Below are 17,551 nucleotides of genomic sequence, written 5' to 3'. Positions count from 1 at the left end.
TGTGACCTGAATAACCAAAGTTATGTATTTAGAAAATCTCACATTCAGAGTCAGTCTTGACCCATTTGTTGGCCTCAACACTTGAACGAGCTTCATCTATAATCTTATGATTATTCTCCAAGTACTTTTTTGCAATGGAATTTGAACGTTGTGGATGTATCTTCTTGTTGAGTATTGTCCTAAGCATCTGCACACAAGCAAACAATATATAGATTTCATCATTGCTCTTAATCGGATAATTTGGTCACATATATCTAGGTAGATAAAGTACCTTTTCCATTCGAGTATTGGGCATAGTATCTCCTCTAGACAAATCAAGAAGATGAGGTGGAGTTTTGAAGCCACTTGTGCAAACAAACATCTTCTTGAGAAGAAAAGAAAGCGATTTCTTCTTCCCAATAGTAACATCTGTATTAACCGCAGTTAGATCTTTGCTAGATTCTGTAACTTCTTCTTCTTCCCTGGGGCAGATATTGTTTCCAAGTGTTCCAATGGCTAAGAAGGTTTCTTCGTATTGAGGCCAACCTTGCACTTCTTTACTCAAAGGAGGTCCTAATGATTCTTGAGCTATGTATATGCATCAAACAAATATGAATATATAGCTCAATAATCTAATGCAAATATTGTTCAAGTAGTCTACGAATACTTTACTTACAAGAATCTGAAGTAGAATCCTGTTTCTTTCCGCTAAGCTTTCTTTGAACCCAACTAAAAATCTGTGTAGAACAACAAGATCAAGAGATGTTTACACGATCAAAGAAGGATCAAACACTGCACAAAATCTAGTCAAAATAAACAGAATATGAAAACAAACCTTCATATTTCAGAGACATATATAGGAGCGAACACATGTATGTGTGTTTCTCCAAGAAATTTTCTCTTTTTGTCAATGATCTTTTTATCTCCTTGAATAGCTTTAGAAGATAAAAGATGATCATAGTGGTCCCATGTTTTTAAAGACACAGTAAACACAAATCCCTGAAGCCAGCAAAAAGCCAGCGATTCAAAAATTGGGGTTCAAGTTCCTATAAACCCCCTCGATATCAGTTTCTTATGACTTCAAGTCACCATTTTTCTACCACTTGATCCCATCTTTGTGGACTTTGTTGAATATTACAATATATGGATCGGTTTAAGAGAACGAACTCGAGTAAATTGTGAAAGAAACACGTGGATTTGTCTCATTCTTTTTACACTTTACTCCCCTGAAGCAACTTTACAAAAAAAAAGAAAAAAAAACACAGCTTTTATATTTGATGAGGCCGTACATGCAATGTGTATGTAAATGTACAAACTTACTTTGAAACTTAAAAAGCTTTACACTTGAATTCAAAACCGGTTTTCTTTTTTAACATTATAACTACCCGTCGTCTCCAGAGCAGCAAATAGCTGAGCAACATTCAAAGCAGGCAAGGCAAGCAATCGCAGTGAAGAGCTGCGTAAAGACAATGACACATTGATCATTGAGCTTAGTGCAGCATTGGACACAACACATGCAGCAACATTTGTTGCACAATGACACACAACAGCTCGAAGCAGCCTTGACAAACTTCTCAGCAGCATCAGGTGCTTTCTGTTCACCAAATCCTGGTGGAACATTCTCTCTGGTGGCTGTTTTATCACCAAATCCTATCCCAAGGCTTTGTAGCGGGATCGTTCTTGATATCATCTTCTGTTTCTCGCCATTGTTTGATGTCTGTTTATATATATATATATATATATATATATATATATATGAGTCAATATGAATCTTATCTGGTCCTCAGAACAGTATTACGTTCAATGTGGCAGTTTTAGTTCATAACCTCTAGATATGCATCAATACAATACCTTTTTCTTTCCGGCAGTGTCGCTGGGTTTCAATTCTTCTGTGTGCTCTAATTGGATCATTATAGTATACTCGGATGGTACGCTGGTTTGGATGCTTAGTTTAGCAATCTGAGAAGAAAAAGATAAAGCAAATTGAAGAAGCAAATCCTGAAAAGGACAATTGAATATGTGTGAAATGTAGACAAACCTTCTCTTTTAGCTGTTTGTCTTCAGAGAACCATGCCTCAGCAGTAAGCAAGTCGATCACATTCTTTGCAAATACCTGAAAATATTTAGGGATTGACACTTAATGTAAACCTGGATATCTTTCTCAAAGAAAACCCCTTTGGGAATGATTATGAAAGGAAGGTGATCTTACTTTATCAAGAGGCATGTCTTTTGCACTTTGTACAGTCAAGTTTACAGAAAAGCTGCTCAAATCTCCTAGCAGACCTTTTGCTATCACATTCTCAGGGAACTTTCCTCGGTATCTTCCATATATCATCAATGGATTTGCAGACGTCAGATCCGGAATATTTGAGGGGTATACCTATTATTGTAGCCACAAGTAAACAATTTCAGTATTACAGATATCAACTTCATAGAATCCGAGGAAACAAAACAAAAATTCCAACAAAGTCAAGCAAGCAATCTTAGCACAGAGGCACACCTCAACTTCATCTAGACTCTGCAGAGGCTCAATTGTTATATTAACAAGAGCTGTGGATAAAGCCTTTGTAAACAGTTTGTCCAGTCGTTCCTCAATGTGATCTGTACAAAGGAAAATATTGTTTAGAAAACTATAGTACAGATTATAACAACTTTTATCCTTAAATTCACCAAACGCAGTCAAAGTTTCACCTGTATTATAAACTGATTCGTGCTGGCCCCTGGATAGATTTGCAAGCATTTGCAGGAAGTAGTGGTTACAGAACACACCTGAAAATAATTCAAAGAATCCACATATGAAAAGGTAAATCAAAAGATAATCCCGGTTATTTTACATGTAGACAAGTTTACCTAATCCAAAAGTGTGTATTCGTGGACACACTGATCCAGCACTAGCAAGATGTTTCTTCATTACATCACAAATGTGTCTCTCATCTTCAACAGACCCATCTGTTACGAAAACGATCATAGGAATAGAGCCACGAGTATTCGAAAGCATTTCAACAGCCTGGAAGTATTGAACGAAGTTGGCCAAATTAATGTCAGGACTCAATTTGAAGGGGTATAATCACCAAAGTGTTAAGGTACAAGGGAGTTGTGGAAATACCTTCTCTAGGGGAGGGAGCATGTTTGTACCATCTGCGATGACAAAGTTCTTGTTAATCCACTCAATGCCTCTTTCAACAGCATCAGGAGTGACCAACTCCATCGAAGTCGAAAACAGAGAAGTATCATCGCTGAAAGTGATAATATTGAAGGAATCTTCAGGATTAAGCTTTGATAGAGCTGTGGATATCGCATTGTTTACATCCTCGAGAGGTTTTCCAGTCATGCTTTTACTTATGTCAACAACAAATACTACCTCCCGCTTGAATGCCTGAAGTTGACAGAAAGAAACTTACGATTATAATGCAGTTGGCATTTACTGCACAGAAAATAAAAAAAGAGTTCAAAATCAAACCTTTGTTTTTTGTTGCTTTCCTGGAAAAAGATAGAAAGAACATATGTCTCTCTGATCAACATCGTGAGCAGGAGCAGATTGAAGGAATAGTCCACCAACTATACTACTTGAAGAGGCCTACGATTGGTCAAAAGAAAAAAAAGAAGCATAAGCACTCTTCACAACATTCAATGCAAGCCCAGTTGTCTAGGGCCTACGAGACGTCGAAGCAGCAACAGAGATTTAAAAGCACTAGTGAGAGAACTCATACCGTATAAGAAAAGCTAAAGTCTGTGTTGGACCACTTTAAAACATCAGCTTCATATGCAAACCTCAACTTCCCTGCACTCCGCAATTTTTCCTGTAATAGATGAAAGGAATAAGAGCTACAGAATAGAAACCAAAAGAAAAAAAAAAACCTGAAAGATGATGGGGCGTGTTCAGAAAAAGTATATAAAAGCAGACCTTAAGTTGATGACTGCATCCTTTGCAGAGAACTTCAGTTCCAGTACCAGCATTAACACTCAAATAAATCTTTTCCCTCTTGGAGATTTTCTTAACCGCAGGAGTCACATACTCAGGAAAGCTGAAAGGAATATCAAGAAAAAACTGCCCTTCATTATACGTCAACTTCTGAGACCAAGACATCTTGATAGAGAGGTTGGTACCTCCATCAACCTGAAAATAGATGGCAGATATAATAATCAGAAAAGAGGCCAAAAATACACACACACAAACACCATAAGAAAATTGCACATCACCTGTGGTATTGTAAGAGTGAATATGTTTGGTTTCAAGAAGCCTCCAGTTTCAGGATGTGCCGTTTTCTCAAATTCATTTTCATCGTCGGCTGTTATCAACTGAGTTGTGTAAGATTTTCTAGGAATCTCAACCTCAACACCTAGAATTGAACCCTGTTAGCCATACACTCTATTAGTAAGAGAACCAAAACTTTAAAGTGAAAACAAAAGGGCATCAATCAACATTGAAGAAAGAGATATCACCAAACCCCTTCATCAAATTGAGAGACGTAACCCTAATAGGGCTAATAGTGACACTAATCTAATAAATTACAAAAGAACAATCTCAAATTTTCCCGCAAAAAAACAAAAAAAAGACACAGACCTGTTCCCCCATGGGAATCGCGATTCGGCAATCACATCTCTTGCTTCCCATAACGCAGTGAACCCGCCACGATCCGGTGACGGTGACGATAGCGGTATCGAGGTAACAATCAACATCGAGCTCAATCGAATTCATCTGCAAAGGAATCAAAGCAGGTGGGTCGCACCTGCCGTGCACGTGAGGCTGATAGCTAGGTAAATCCGGGTTATCCACAATTCCCGGGTCGGGTATAACGGCGTAAACCATGGGAGCCGTAGGAAGGTAAGGCTGCGTCGTAGCCGATCTCTCCATCGGCGCAGGTGGTCTCGGAGCCGCGACGGCCCTGTCTTTCCCGAAATAAATCCGTTTCGCGAGTTTAAGCCCATCGTCCACCGCTCTAGCGAAATCCTCCGCCATCTTTCCCACTCAGACGGCGAAGAAACTCTTTTATTTTATTTTTGCTCGGTCTCTCTCTCTCTCTCTCTCTCTGCCTTCTCTATTCTCTTCTCTTTCCTAAAATTTTTCGGGAAAACAAAATGAAGCGATTCGGTTTCTTAGTTCTTCAGACAAATCAGAGAGAGTCTTTTTTGACTATTTTCCAGCGCATTTATTTTCTTGTCACTAAATAAAAACTTTATATTTATATAATCCATTCAAGTTAATGACCAAAGTGACCTTTTTCCTTTTCTGGCGCGATCGAGATCCAACGGTTGAGAGTCACTTAAGCATACCGACAAAGTGGCGCGAATCAGCTACATTTCTCATTTTGTTGCTGAGATCCGTGTGAACGAATCAGTTCTCTCCACGTGGTAGAAGAGAACGTGTTGGACCCGCGGAATTGTGGGTTGAAGCATCTGATTCGTACCTAGCCTTCAACGGTAAAATCTCTCATGGATGTTTGTGCGCTCTCACGCGACTTAGCCGTTGGCTCATGGCCTTTTCATGCACTTATGACTCATGTGTATTGTGGTTGTTGGCATCAGCGGTGGACGTATCACTTACACTTGCTTTTTGGCTGGATTACTCTTCGTTTGATTTTTTTAATTGGCTGTATTATTTCCTGATTTAGTATTCTGGTTGTATGTTCTAAAACAAATCAAAGACTTTATAATCTGATTATATGTCTGTGGAGGTATATGATAAATTAAATAAATGCTGGGATTGTTATACAATTGTAGAAATAGTTAACGTGGAGTTTTTAATAATCAATTGGTTGGATTACAAATTTGCAATCTAATTAAGTAAATTATTAATAATCAGTGATGATTGTCACCATATTGTAACCGTTTGGAAATTAAATACCAAATATCTCTTTTTATTATTCTCGGATGGGGTGACACAGACACACAACGACAAGTCATGGTCATTCGTTTAAAGAGGCTCCTTCGCAAAGTACAACCTAAAATATGTAGAAATTTAAATATTTTCCCATTGACTTTTGGTGAATTTCATGGACAAAAAGGATCTTTGATTTCATAAACATGGACCCTGTTACTTCACATTTTGTTGCCTTACCCTAGGGCAACTCATTAGTAGAGACTAGACAGATAAACCAATAAGGATCCCTATTTTTCAAACCTAGAAGATGGATATGACAAAGGCAAAAAGAGTGTTGTTAAGTGCAGAGAATATTTCTAGGCATTTACATTTCTTCTGTGCTCCCCTTTCACCATACCCAAAGCTTGTAGCTCTCCCATTAACCTTTCATATTCACTTTTAGCGTTCTCGATCTCACTCCTTATATTCATGGCCTGCGCAGACAAATAAAAAAAAACCCCAATTGTATCACCACAAAATGAAGGTCGTTTTGTGCAATCATTTGACTCAAAATCACTGTCGAATCTTATTCAACCAGTCTATGGAGGAACTTATGACGACATAGGCCAATCTAGTATTTCTAATCAAATGATGTGATCGATGGAAATTACCAATCGCAATAAGCAACTTAAAAACCAATTAAAATAGATAGTTTACTAAAAAGACACAGGAGACAAGACTCATGAGAGATACTAAACTAGCTTCCATATATCTTATGTCTTTAGAGGAGGTTGGGATTAGGCAGGAACAACGGTGAGTCAAAACCACCAAAGCAAATGAAAGAAACAAGTACTACAATAGGGTTGTTAATGTCATACGGACGTACCTTGATTTCAAGGTTCTGACTTCGCACCTTGTGGTCCAAACATCTGAGTATAAGAATTATAATAAATTTTCTGGCAGAAATCACAAACAAATGCGGAAATTGGCAATATAAATTACATAATTTATCTTACTTTGCTCGGAGCTTCTTGTTTTTTTCCATCAACTTGACAGTTTCACTATCTTGTGACTGACTTGCAGATCCACGAATACACTTCACAGCATGTGAAAAGCCAATGAAGTTAGAGAAACGGAATGGGTAGAGATGCAGTTACAACCTAAAGTTACTATCATGCTTTCTACGTGGACACATGTGCGTGAGATATCACATAAGGGAAATGTCATATATATGTCAAACAGTGCTCACATGAAAATCTAGTCCGCAATTTCACAGATCATAGTTATATAACATGTAGGTATTGGGAACAGTCATGGGGTTAAACATGTTCAGCAGGAAATGAAAGAAAAGAAACATAACTTGAGGTACCTGTTCAACCCGATCCTGCCCCGGGACAGTAAAGCCATCATTCCCAACCTTTCTTTTTGACGCTGCGCTTGCAACAGAATTAGGATGTTCTTTCCTCTTCTCCAATAGCACTGCGATAATAATAAAACCATAAGTCAGCATCAGAGAGACTTTGGGAATGCTGGAAAGGGGAATATACAGTACAAAACGACGCCCAACAAAATGATTGTATGAAACTAACTCTTCCTTCCACATCATCACAATAATAGACAGACGCACTCGTAATCAGTTTGGACAAAGTGTGTCAGTTTTTCAGTAAGATATTTGATTATTTTATTTAGTAAGATATTGATTATTTTGTTCTCATTCTTAAGTAAGGAGATTAACTAGCTGCAAGTTGCAGTCACTCTATAGAGAATTCGCAGCACTATCATATTAATGATTCTTAAAATGAGCATAATCCTTGACCAATCCAGGTCAGACCGGGTAGCCTAATATTGTAACTCAAGTTTTGTTCTAGTCAAAGACCAACTACGATCCCACTTACATCATGGTTCAAGTTTTAGTAACATTTACCTGGCTCAGCTGAAACTCTAGGCAGTGATGCCAAATTTCCTTGAGGAAAAACTGCTTTGAAGCCTGGGGGAGGACTTATTGCTTGTCTACCGGCAGATTGAACATTTTGAGGTATCTGAAGACGAGGCTTCTTATTTACTTGATACCCAATCAACACACAATGGCAGCTCCTGTTAAAGATTTTCAATCACTTGAAATAGTAAGAAACGCTGGAAACTGATACAAGGCCAGTCCAGAGGTAATAGGGGAACGTTTAAAGACAAATCAGAGGACTGAAATCCCCAATATATCTTATGTGGTCTTCTACCATACACTAGGAAAACTCTGTATTATCTACTTTGGCGAGGGAATATATAAATGTAGCAACACAACAGCAACCAAAAAGACAAGGCTAAGGAAATTACCAATACTCCACTGTCATTTCCTTCAAACGGTTTTCAAGCTTCTGAAGAAGAACAGTTTTCTCGAAATCCTGCTTGTTATGGGTTGGCTCAACAAAATTAGCTTCTAGAACACCTGCAAACAGCATACAACTTAACATAAATTCACCCCTCAAAGAACTGTTCTAAAAACAACAATCAGTGTAAATCTAATGTTTAATTGATTTATCCATTTCGCAGTTTTTTACCAACAACCCCTCTTCCTCGACTGCTTGAATAATTTATGACCTGCCAAAATGGCTGAAAATAGCAAAACAATCAGACAAGGTCACAGTGTCACATAAGAGTATGTGTAGAATTTGTGATAGAAACTTGACGGATACTGAGTTTTTAACTGGTGCAAGAAAACTTTAACTATGTTCAGAAGATTTTTAAAAAAACACCTTTAAATCTGCATGCCACCATCAGTGTAGAGAGGTCTAACAACAAAAATTTAATTCAAATCCCAGTCTATACCCCACTCTATGATAATCCTTTTCTACTGAATGTGAACTAACATATTTAACATTTCAAAACTCACCATAATAAGGCGGTTTTTGTGATAAACGCAGAACCCATGAAGATTTACTTTGGGAGCTTCTTTCAGAAATCCAATCGTCGTTACAACTACAGCCTGATCATTGAACGCCGATTCAAATCATAATAATGAAAAAAGAGTAAGAAGTTTTTAAAAGAAGAAAAACAAAAGCCTTCAGATATTTTACGCACCTCTCCAGATCCAGCAGCTTGAGGCTTATACAAGATGTACTGCGGATGCATGAGATCGTCAGCAACATTATGATGTTCGACAACCTTACCACGCAAAATGATCTTGAACGTCTCAGGAATCCGCAAGTATAATATGGATAGGTAAACCTGCACAAAGGTATCAGCAGGGGGAAGAATTTCAGTTGCATGCCAGCTATCTAGTCTTAGTATACACACAGTTTACACATGTATTTTTTATATACAGTTGTCTGCAGCATTTTATAATCTGTGTCTATGTGTATTATGCATTGTCCAAGATTATTCATGAGTACATTCACACATACATTTATGATTCAATGTTCCCTACACATTATTGACCAAAAGAAATAGAAGCTCACACGAAGAGAGTACGAAAACCGGCTAGCAATATGATCATTCACAATCTTAGATCCAGTTTTTTTTATGCTGCCTTCAATGAAAATATCCTACAAAAGAAAAAATACGGAACAAAACAAGATCTCAATCAAATGATAATACATGGGATCGAAAAAAGATCAGATATAGGAAAGATCAAGAATTCACCTCTGCAACCGAATCAAAGTCTAGTTCCAATTTAGCATCACTGTTAAGCCACATGTTATAGATAATAACCTTTGTCCCATGTGGTCCAACGTCGTCAAACTGATACAAAAAAAAAGAAAATAAAATGTCACTGAAGAGAGGAACTTGGTAACATATTAGATAAAAGGAAAAACTTTATTAAATGGGGCAAACACAAGTGGAGAATAGACCAACATGAAGGAGCCTAATTTAAGCGCACACTAAAGTCTCCATTGAACTGCTCTAGTCTTATCTAAGCATTCATTCATCCATATCTATCCAAGAAATACGGAATTATGGAAATGGAGAACAGTCGTGCATGGCTTCACGGTTATGATCAAATTATTATATACAGAACTTAAAGCTCATCAAAAGCTTTTATCAATTGTGCGCCATGACAGGGAATATTGAAAGACCCCAAAATCTTTAAACCAAGTAACCAGTAAATATACAGACTGTAGACAACATGGGTTGCATGGATAAAATAAAAAGAAAAATAAAATAAAAAAGTTGGCCTTACCTGCTGCAAAAGTTCTGCCTCTGTTGAAAATGGAGACCATTCTAGTAGAATGGAGAGGCTGGATATAAAATGTTCTCGGTCTTGCAACGGCTTGAACTCGCCAGCTGATGCATTAAACTCGTAATCCAACTGAATATTAACAAGGCAACACGGTTAAATTATAGAAAAACAAGGTGCATTTATATGTGTGAAAGAGGGAGACTCACAATGGGAACAACTATTCTATCATTGCCAGTACGTGTCAGGTAAGTATAAGAAAGGAGCCCGATACTTTGTGTCAATGTTCTAGTCAGATGGAAAAGAAAACAATTAGCCAATATTCTCTTGTTCAGAAAGCAAATGTTTGGATGGAAAACTGTTAGAACATTGGCGCATAGGATAACCAACAATGACCACTCACTGGTTCTTTGAATGGCGGCTGAAAACAATGACATCTGCCCCAAGTCTCATTGTGCTAGTCTTGAAACCATTTCCATCTAAAGAATTATAACGAAGTGAAAGATGTAGAATCATCATTAACGATCTGAGCTTCAACATCATAACTATAGATATGGGATGCAGAATTACAATTAGAGATATAATTGCTAAGAGCATAAAGAGAAAGATTCATACATCTTCCAATGGCTGAATCTGATTTTTTATCTGAGAAGCCAAAACCCATGCAATTCCGCATTGCCTGAGGATCCATCCCACCACCATCATCTAAAATTTTTATGAGAGAAGATTAGAAAGTCTTTCTTTTGCATATTCCCTCTAGTAATTGGCACGAAACTTAATCCAAAAAATTCAATGCAAATACCTTGAATTAGCAATGCTGTTGTAGCATCCCTTGGATTTGTGGTTTTATCTACAATGACAAAAGTGGCCCCATTTTGGATCTATAGGGTGATGAAGATACAGAGCAATATTAATAAATTATCATCCAGAACTATTGAGATTATCTACATTTATTTAGGGCATACTTCCACCTTAATTTTAAAAATGACAGACTGGTGTCAGAAAGCGAAGCGCTCGGGTCCCAGAAGGGAGAGGTTCTCTATCAAGAATATAATTATACAAGTATTCAAGAATTTAAAGATTCAAAATTCAAAACATTTTCGGTTAAGAAGAGACATTAAGATATGTAGAAAGTAGAAACAAGGTTCAAAGAGCGAAGAGTATAATTGAAAATTATTTGCAGGAAAGAAGAAGCAGGTAGTAAGATTAAAGAGAAAGGACGCACCTCATCAACAGCATTGTCAAGCAGTTCTGCAACAGCTGCAAGAACCAAAGAAGTCTTGTTAAAACGCTTGAATAAGGTTTACTTAGCCACATATAAAAACGGGAAAATGATGATTATATAAGCATACCACCAAAAGCCCATTTATGTGAGGTAGCATTGGAGTGAAGAAACATAGGGTGCACATGAAGATAATTTTTTCCATCTGCAAAATATATGTCAAGAACTATAAGCAGAAAGCGTCCACATGTAAAGAGAAAAACCCTGGAACCAAGTCAAAGGAAACAATGTACTCTGGCGTGTATCACTCAAACGTCAAAACATTATAACCTCCAGAGACAAAGACCAACTCATCCAAGCAAAAGAGTAATAAATAGCTGATGATTAGAAATACATACTTGGCTGCTGTGACTTAGAACTCAATTCATCATTATAGCTTCCAGCTTTCCAGAATTGCCTACAAACAGGAGCTGGACATATGGTGGATGAAGAAGTGACACCAGCATCATCAGCTGGCGACCGGACCTGATCAACCACACTAGTGCTACTCTGACCGATCGATCCTCTATTTTCTTCAGAATCTTGAGGTAGATGATGTCCTTTGGAACCATGGCTTCTAGGTGATATGCTCTGAAGCATATTACCGCGCTCGGGTTTAACAACCACATCATCATGAGAAACGCTGATACTTCTATTGTAGCTCATCTTTGATTATCTAGAAGGAAGCAAATAACAAACGAATTATCAGAGATAATGACAAACACAGATCATAATTTACAGAATCCGTTGTTCTTGTGTGTATGTGCCCTAAGAAAATTTTCCAAAACCTCTCAATATGTAACAATCCCAGTAAGGAAACTCAGCTAAAACGACCTAGAAAGTAAAAATTAGGGGAATAACAAATCAGAGAAGATCTCCTCCGCTACGAAGGAATTGAAGTATACCTGAAAATTAGGCTCATGCAGAACGACAATTACTTCCTACTGTACAATGCGCGCGATATAAATAGAGAAGACGAAGATAGAGCAGAGAGATCGACGGACGGTACTTTTAGGGCTTCTCTCGGTACACCGATTATAATTCCGGTGTCACTTCGAACTAGCACTCTACTGTTGAATATAATTTTTTAATGCCGGCGTTGAGATAACGACGGAGATGAAAACCGGAGAATTAAGGAGTGAGGTCTTGGGTAAGGTTCCGGAACAATGTTCCGGTCAAATCAAAGACTCCTCGAGAAGAGAGAGAAAGTAATAAATAAAATTAATCGAAAAAAGAAAAGACAGAGAAAGAGAGAGTCGAATCTGAGGCGGTGGAGGGAGATAGAACGGAATCTGAGGAGGAGAGGTTGAGAGAATAGAGGAGGAGAGTGGGAAAAATTGGGGAAGGAAAGGGTTATAGTAGCTTCTCGTGGAAGGAGGTTGGGGAAGAAACATCTGGGTCCCAGCTAATGCTTATTTTATTTTTGACCCCAATAAATATTATAAACTTATTAACTTCCATATTTGTACAATATTAACATAAATTTTGATTAGTAATAATATTGTAACAGTCAGTATAATTTAGTGAATACTAGTATTTGTTTGTACTGGAGATTGCACAACACTAAGTAAATATCGATTTTAGAAGGAAAGAGTGAAGTTTGTTCTTTATTAACGATAGGAATGCGAGGTCGTCACTAAAACGAGTCAAGATCGTGCTCGTCAGTTCACAGGAGAACTAACGAGTGAGTCACGACGAGCTCGGAAGCTAACAGAAAATTATACAGAGAATAACAAGAGTCTTTAGACGCAAAGTATTGCTCTCGGGGTATTGTATGCGAGTCCTCCCTCTTTCTCCAGTGAGTACTGTTTCTTTATATAGTGGACTGTAGACCGAGGGTTTTCTAGGGTTCCCATCGTGAATTCCCGAGATTGCCCTTTACGGATTATTAATGACTTGCATCCATTTTGGTCGGGCCGAAATCACAGAATTCGTCTTGTTGGGCCGAGTGGCATATTGGGGCGCAGCCCATGTCCAACAATAGTCCCCCCCTTAGTCCGGAGAGCGTCAGTTTTTCTGCGATCGGCGGGCATGCTTGATTTATTTGTAATATGCCTGCTCGGCGCAGATCGTCTCGGATTGCTTCTGGGAAATGAAATTGCTACAGTGATTCTTCCACAATCTCTTTTGTAACTTCTTCTGAAATTTCTTCTGTAATTTCCAGATTCATTTTTCGAGAATTTCCAGATTCATTTTTCGAGAGGCACTGGGAAAAATCCTTTGGTCTTTATTCTGAATGCGGTTTTCAATGATATCCCCGAAAAAGAGAAGAGAGTCGCGGATTGAGATGATGGATTTGACAGTAATTTTTCCATTTTATTTACTTATTTATGCACCTTCTTCCTTCCCATTTTCTTCACTTGCTCCTTCCTCTTCATAAAAGGTAATTTCTTCTCTCTCTCATTTATTACTTTCATGCTTTTACTTCTTTCTTTGGTCGATTGCATACCCAAAACCCTAGCCGCCGCCCGTCGATTATTCCTGCTTGCGAGGTCGCCAATGGTTGATCAGCCGGATCCGCCGTTGGTCGTCCATCGAGTTGAGCTATCAGCGCCTAACGACCTTAGAGATTTCGAGGTCGGCCGGAGTGAGACCCAGCTCGGCGAGGAGATTCGAGTGGAGAGATCTGAGGTCGGCGGATCCGAGCTCGGCGGATCTGAGCTCGGCGAGTTCAGGGTTCGGCGGATTGCGAGGTTTCCTGCGAGTGAGGCATTAGGTAGTCCCTCGGAGATTGACGCCGAGGTCGGCGGTCGAGTCGTTGGTGAGGTCGGCTCGAGGATTGGAGATTGGCGTAGGGATGTCGATCTCGACATGGAGAGCTGGCGGGCCGAGGTCGGCGACGATGGAATCTAGGATCCGGTGTTAGGTAGTTCTCGCGTGGTTGGGAGGGACCGGCGAGATGAGATCGAAAATGAAGATCTACGGAGTAATTCGAACGCGTTCGGCACTTCTTTTGGGATCGATATGGTCGGCGGGCCCGAGGTCGGCGTACCCGAGGTCGGCGTACCCGAGGTCGGCGTACCCGAGGTCGGCAGACCTATCGGTGGGTTTGATACTACAACCGCGAGGAATCATGAGGATAAGATTGATTTCGAGGGCGGAACAGTTGAGATGGGAGATCGGCGAGGAGGCATGAACGAGGTCGGTGGTTCCGGGACAGGCGGATTCAGTGGCCCAGAGCTCGGCGGTCATGGGATCGATGGTGAACTCAGCTGTGATGAGTTCGATGGAGCTCGGCGAACTTGTGAGCTCGGCATTGAAGAGTTTGGTGGCAAATCGCTGCTTGGCATAAACGCGGATTCGTCAGGTGGTAGTGAGCTCGGCATGGGGCATGTTCGGCTGAGAATTCGAAGCTCGCAGGTTCATGAGACCGTGGTTGGTGCCGAGCTAAGTAAGCGGCTAGATGGGTCTCGTTCATGCGGAACTGGGGTCGGCATGGAGGATTTCGGAGGTCACATTGATAATTCTAATCGCGTTGATTCTGACGCTTACTCCGACGATGGCGATCTCGATCTTATGATGGGGGGTCGCGAGGTCGGCTCGCTTTGCAGGAAGGTTGGCCGACCTTCTACGAGTTCTCGTGTTCCCGCACGTGCGCGTGGTAAGACTCTTGCGGGGATCCGACGCGCTTTCACGAGGGAATCTGGTACTGGCTATAAGAATGCTTTCGATGACGTTGGTGTTGACATTGGAGCAGAGTGTGGAGATTTCGACAGTTTGGCCAACGACTACGATTTTGCTGATATTCTCGAATTCAGCGAAGATAGCGACAGTGGTTCTGGTGGGAGTCCTATGGACGTTGTCCCGGCCGAGGATACTGGTCCTCGTTCAGCTGTTTTGGGTCTTAGTGCGGCATCGATTGGTGCCAGTCTTTCAGCCGGTCCGGCCGATCTCGGTCCTTCGTTGTGCACATCGGATACTATTGCCGAGATGATGCGGTGGTGTAAGATGCCCGAGGGTTTGGTTTTTCGATCTCCTGAACCCCGCGAGCGTCCTTGGACGCCTCCAGCAGGTTTTATCGCCCTCTATGAGCATTATTTTACTGATTGCGGTCTTTGGTTTCCTCTGCCGGAGTTTTTGACGCGTTACTGCGCGAGGCGTAAGATAGCTATCTCCCAGCTTTCTGTGGGAGGTATCCGCAACGCAGCTGGTTTGGCGATACTGGGTACCGATTGTGGCGTAGAGGTTGATGTACATTTCCTTGAGGAGGCTACCAGGTTTACGAAAGTCAGAGGTAGTCCGGGGTACTTTTATACTAGTGCTAAATCGGGTTATCAGATCGTCACCGGAGCTGAGAAGAAGATTCGTCATTGGCAGCGTTACTTTTTCTTTGTCAAGCTAGATGAGACTTCGGTTGACAACCTCGATATGTTTTACGCTACTGAGTGGAATATGGTTCCCGGTAGCTTTGCTGTTTCTTATCCTTACTTGTTGATTTTCTTTGATTGGCTTCTAACACTTATCTTGTTTTTGTTGTTGCTTGCAGAGCCTGTCGTTCGCTTGCGTGCTCATCCTCCAGGTTTTTTCGACAATATCAGGAAGATCAGAGCGAGAGGGGCGAGGCTTCTGATGCCCTAGCGATCGTCGCCGCTGATTCTGGACGTCCTACTCCATCGAGGAAAAGAGCTTCTCATGGTGAGGTGGTTGCTCCCGATCCCGAATCGTCCAAGAGATCTAGGAGGGATGGCATACCGCGCGACACCACTGAGATTGATGATTCGTTCTCCTTTTCTTACAAGACAAAGGATGAGTTGTTTATCAACAACGCTACTGCTTGTGGTGAGCTTGCTAGCAAGGTTCGCGGCTCCTTCGACCCGCTTCCCTCTGTGGGTTCTCTCTATGATCCCGAGCTGTATCGGTCGTGGGCTCGGAAACACTTCCAGGTTGGTATTTCTCTTTATGTTCTTGATTGGCTTTTCCCAATTATTATCTTGATTCTTTATTTCTTGTGTTTCAGGATGGTGGTGGCGTGAATCGTATGGTCGTCTCGTACGAGCGTCGCATTGCCGAGCTGGAGAAGCAACTTGCTGATTCTCGTACCTCTGAACCATCGAGGAGATCGGCTGAGGAGCTTCGTCAGGATCTCGATAAAGAGCGAGGGGTTTCTGCTGTTCTTACGAAGCAAACTGCCGGTTTCAGGAAGCAAGTGGCCGATCTCAAGGCTTCTCTTAACGCTTCCCACTCTCGTCTTGAGCAGTTGCAGCTGCTGCAAGCAGAGCGGCATGGCATCGATGTCGAGGTTGCCGACTACAAGTCTCGTATTGAGAGGATGAGGAGGCATATTATTGACAACAGAGCGGCGCAGGAGTCTCTTCTGACTTTGAGCCAGGTGAGCGGCACCTATGATTGTCTTCAGGAGCTGGTGAAGAGTGGTACGGTCATTCCGTCGAAGACTTTGCTCGGCTTGGAGGCTGACGTGAAGATGTGGGAGGACAAGGTTCTTGGTTTCGATATTGCCGATGTTTTGGACAGCGACCTCGAGGCTCTTCCAGAGACCGCGATCGTTCCTACGAACCTTCAGGCGGTGGAGGTTCCCGTGGTTGTAGGAGAGGAGGTCGTCATGGCAGGGGCACCTGCGGGCTCGGGCGCTCAGGTTGCTGCCGAGCAGTGACTTGCTTTTGTCTTGTTTTATTAGAACCTATTCCCGTTTTGTAGCGGATGTTGGGCCGTTTAGGCGATGTATTTTCTTTTTGGGACCTTGCATTATCGTTGGATTGACCGGATATTGAGCCGTTTAGGCGTTGTACTTTTCCTTTTTGGAACTTTGCTATGTTTTATCCTCTCGTTTTTTGACATGCGTTGATCGTTTGATGGATGTGGTCTTCGAGGGTCACTGTATTGGCCACTTCACCTTGAAAATTGTATCTTTTGTTCTATAAGTTGCTCCTCAAATGCTCGTTTCTTGCCATTCCGCTTTTCCAACCATTTCTCTCCTTTTTTAAGAAGAAAAAGAAAATCACTCTTTTGGTTTTGAGCGGTTTGAGGTTGGCATTATGCCTGTAACCACGAGAGCGGCCTGGCTAAGGAGAGCGCGAGAGCGGCTTGCTGCGAGATCGGATGATGTAATTCGTTCCGAGCTCGAGTTTTATCGTGCTTGGATCCAGAGGTTGAGAGCCTACACTCTAGCTTTGCGCCGTAAGTTCGAGCTATGCTTCCAGTTTGATCGTGTGGATGGGACTGTTGCGTATCTCGAAACTATGATCGAAGAGGGGTTCTTCGTTCCGAAATGGAGATGGGATCGTTTGCTGGAGGAGCGTTCTCGTCGTGAAGCGGCAATGATTGCAGTGGAGATTCCCGATCTCGAAGAGGGTGATCTTGAACCTCTTAACACTAGACCTTTCGA

At 41.1% G+C, this 17,551-nt stretch overlaps 3 protein-coding genes across 4 annotated transcripts; all 3 read right to left on the bottom strand.

Annotated features, from left to right (window-relative positions):
* LOC104776025 lies at positions 1 to 1,074 on the bottom strand. The gene is made up of 4 exons (XM_010500019.2): positions 815 to 1,074; positions 656 to 716; positions 272 to 567; positions 1 to 187 (listed from the first exon to the last, which is right to left on the bottom strand). The coding sequence occupies exons 1-4, from the start codon at positions 818 to 820 to the stop codon at positions 29 to 31; spliced, it is 522 nt and encodes a 173-aa protein (XP_010498321.1). The 5' UTR covers positions 821 to 1,074; the 3' UTR covers positions 1 to 28.
* Positions 1,156 to 5,118, bottom strand: LOC104776024. Of its 2 annotated transcripts, none has more exons than XM_010500018.2 (13): positions 4,544 to 5,118; positions 4,180 to 4,332; positions 3,884 to 4,096; positions 3,690 to 3,779; positions 3,440 to 3,556; positions 3,086 to 3,355; positions 2,830 to 2,986; positions 2,671 to 2,748; positions 2,480 to 2,580; positions 2,189 to 2,359; positions 2,018 to 2,092; positions 1,831 to 1,938; positions 1,156 to 1,696 (listed from the first exon to the last, which is right to left on the bottom strand). In XM_010500018.2, exons 1-13 carry the CDS (start codon positions 4,937 to 4,939, stop codon positions 1,361 to 1,363), a joined length of 2,265 nt encoding a protein of 754 aa, XP_010498320.1. In that variant the 5' UTR covers positions 4,940 to 5,118; the 3' UTR covers positions 1,156 to 1,360. The 2 variants fall into 2 exon arrangements, with proteins under 2 accessions (XP_010498320.1, XP_019099081.1); XM_019243536.1 differs by having other exon boundaries at positions 1,156 to 1,672.
* On the bottom strand, positions 5,928 to 12,552 carry LOC104776023 (protein MICRORCHIDIA 6-like). Its single transcript, XM_010500017.2, has 20 exons — positions 12,114 to 12,552; positions 11,568 to 11,884; positions 11,300 to 11,374; positions 11,173 to 11,207; positions 10,750 to 10,828; positions 10,563 to 10,652; positions 10,351 to 10,426; positions 10,157 to 10,235; positions 9,951 to 10,079; positions 9,413 to 9,511; positions 9,229 to 9,315; positions 8,852 to 8,998; positions 8,664 to 8,756; positions 8,332 to 8,383; positions 8,108 to 8,219; positions 7,704 to 7,873; positions 7,149 to 7,258; positions 6,796 to 6,875; positions 6,666 to 6,708; positions 5,928 to 6,273 (listed from the first exon to the last, which is right to left on the bottom strand). Exons 2-20 carry the CDS (start codon positions 11,872 to 11,874, stop codon positions 6,157 to 6,159), a joined length of 1,980 nt encoding a protein of 659 aa, XP_010498319.1. The 5' UTR covers positions 11,875 to 11,884; positions 12,114 to 12,552; the 3' UTR covers positions 5,928 to 6,156.

This window comes from Camelina sativa, chromosome 3, assembly GCF_000633955.1.
Source record: "Camelina sativa cultivar DH55 chromosome 3, Cs, whole genome shotgun sequence".
NCBI classification, from domain to species: domain Eukaryota; kingdom Viridiplantae; phylum Streptophyta; class Magnoliopsida; order Brassicales; family Brassicaceae; genus Camelina; species Camelina sativa.
Note: the sequence above shows the minus strand (reverse complement) of the source record. Positions and strands in the feature narration are given on the sequence as shown.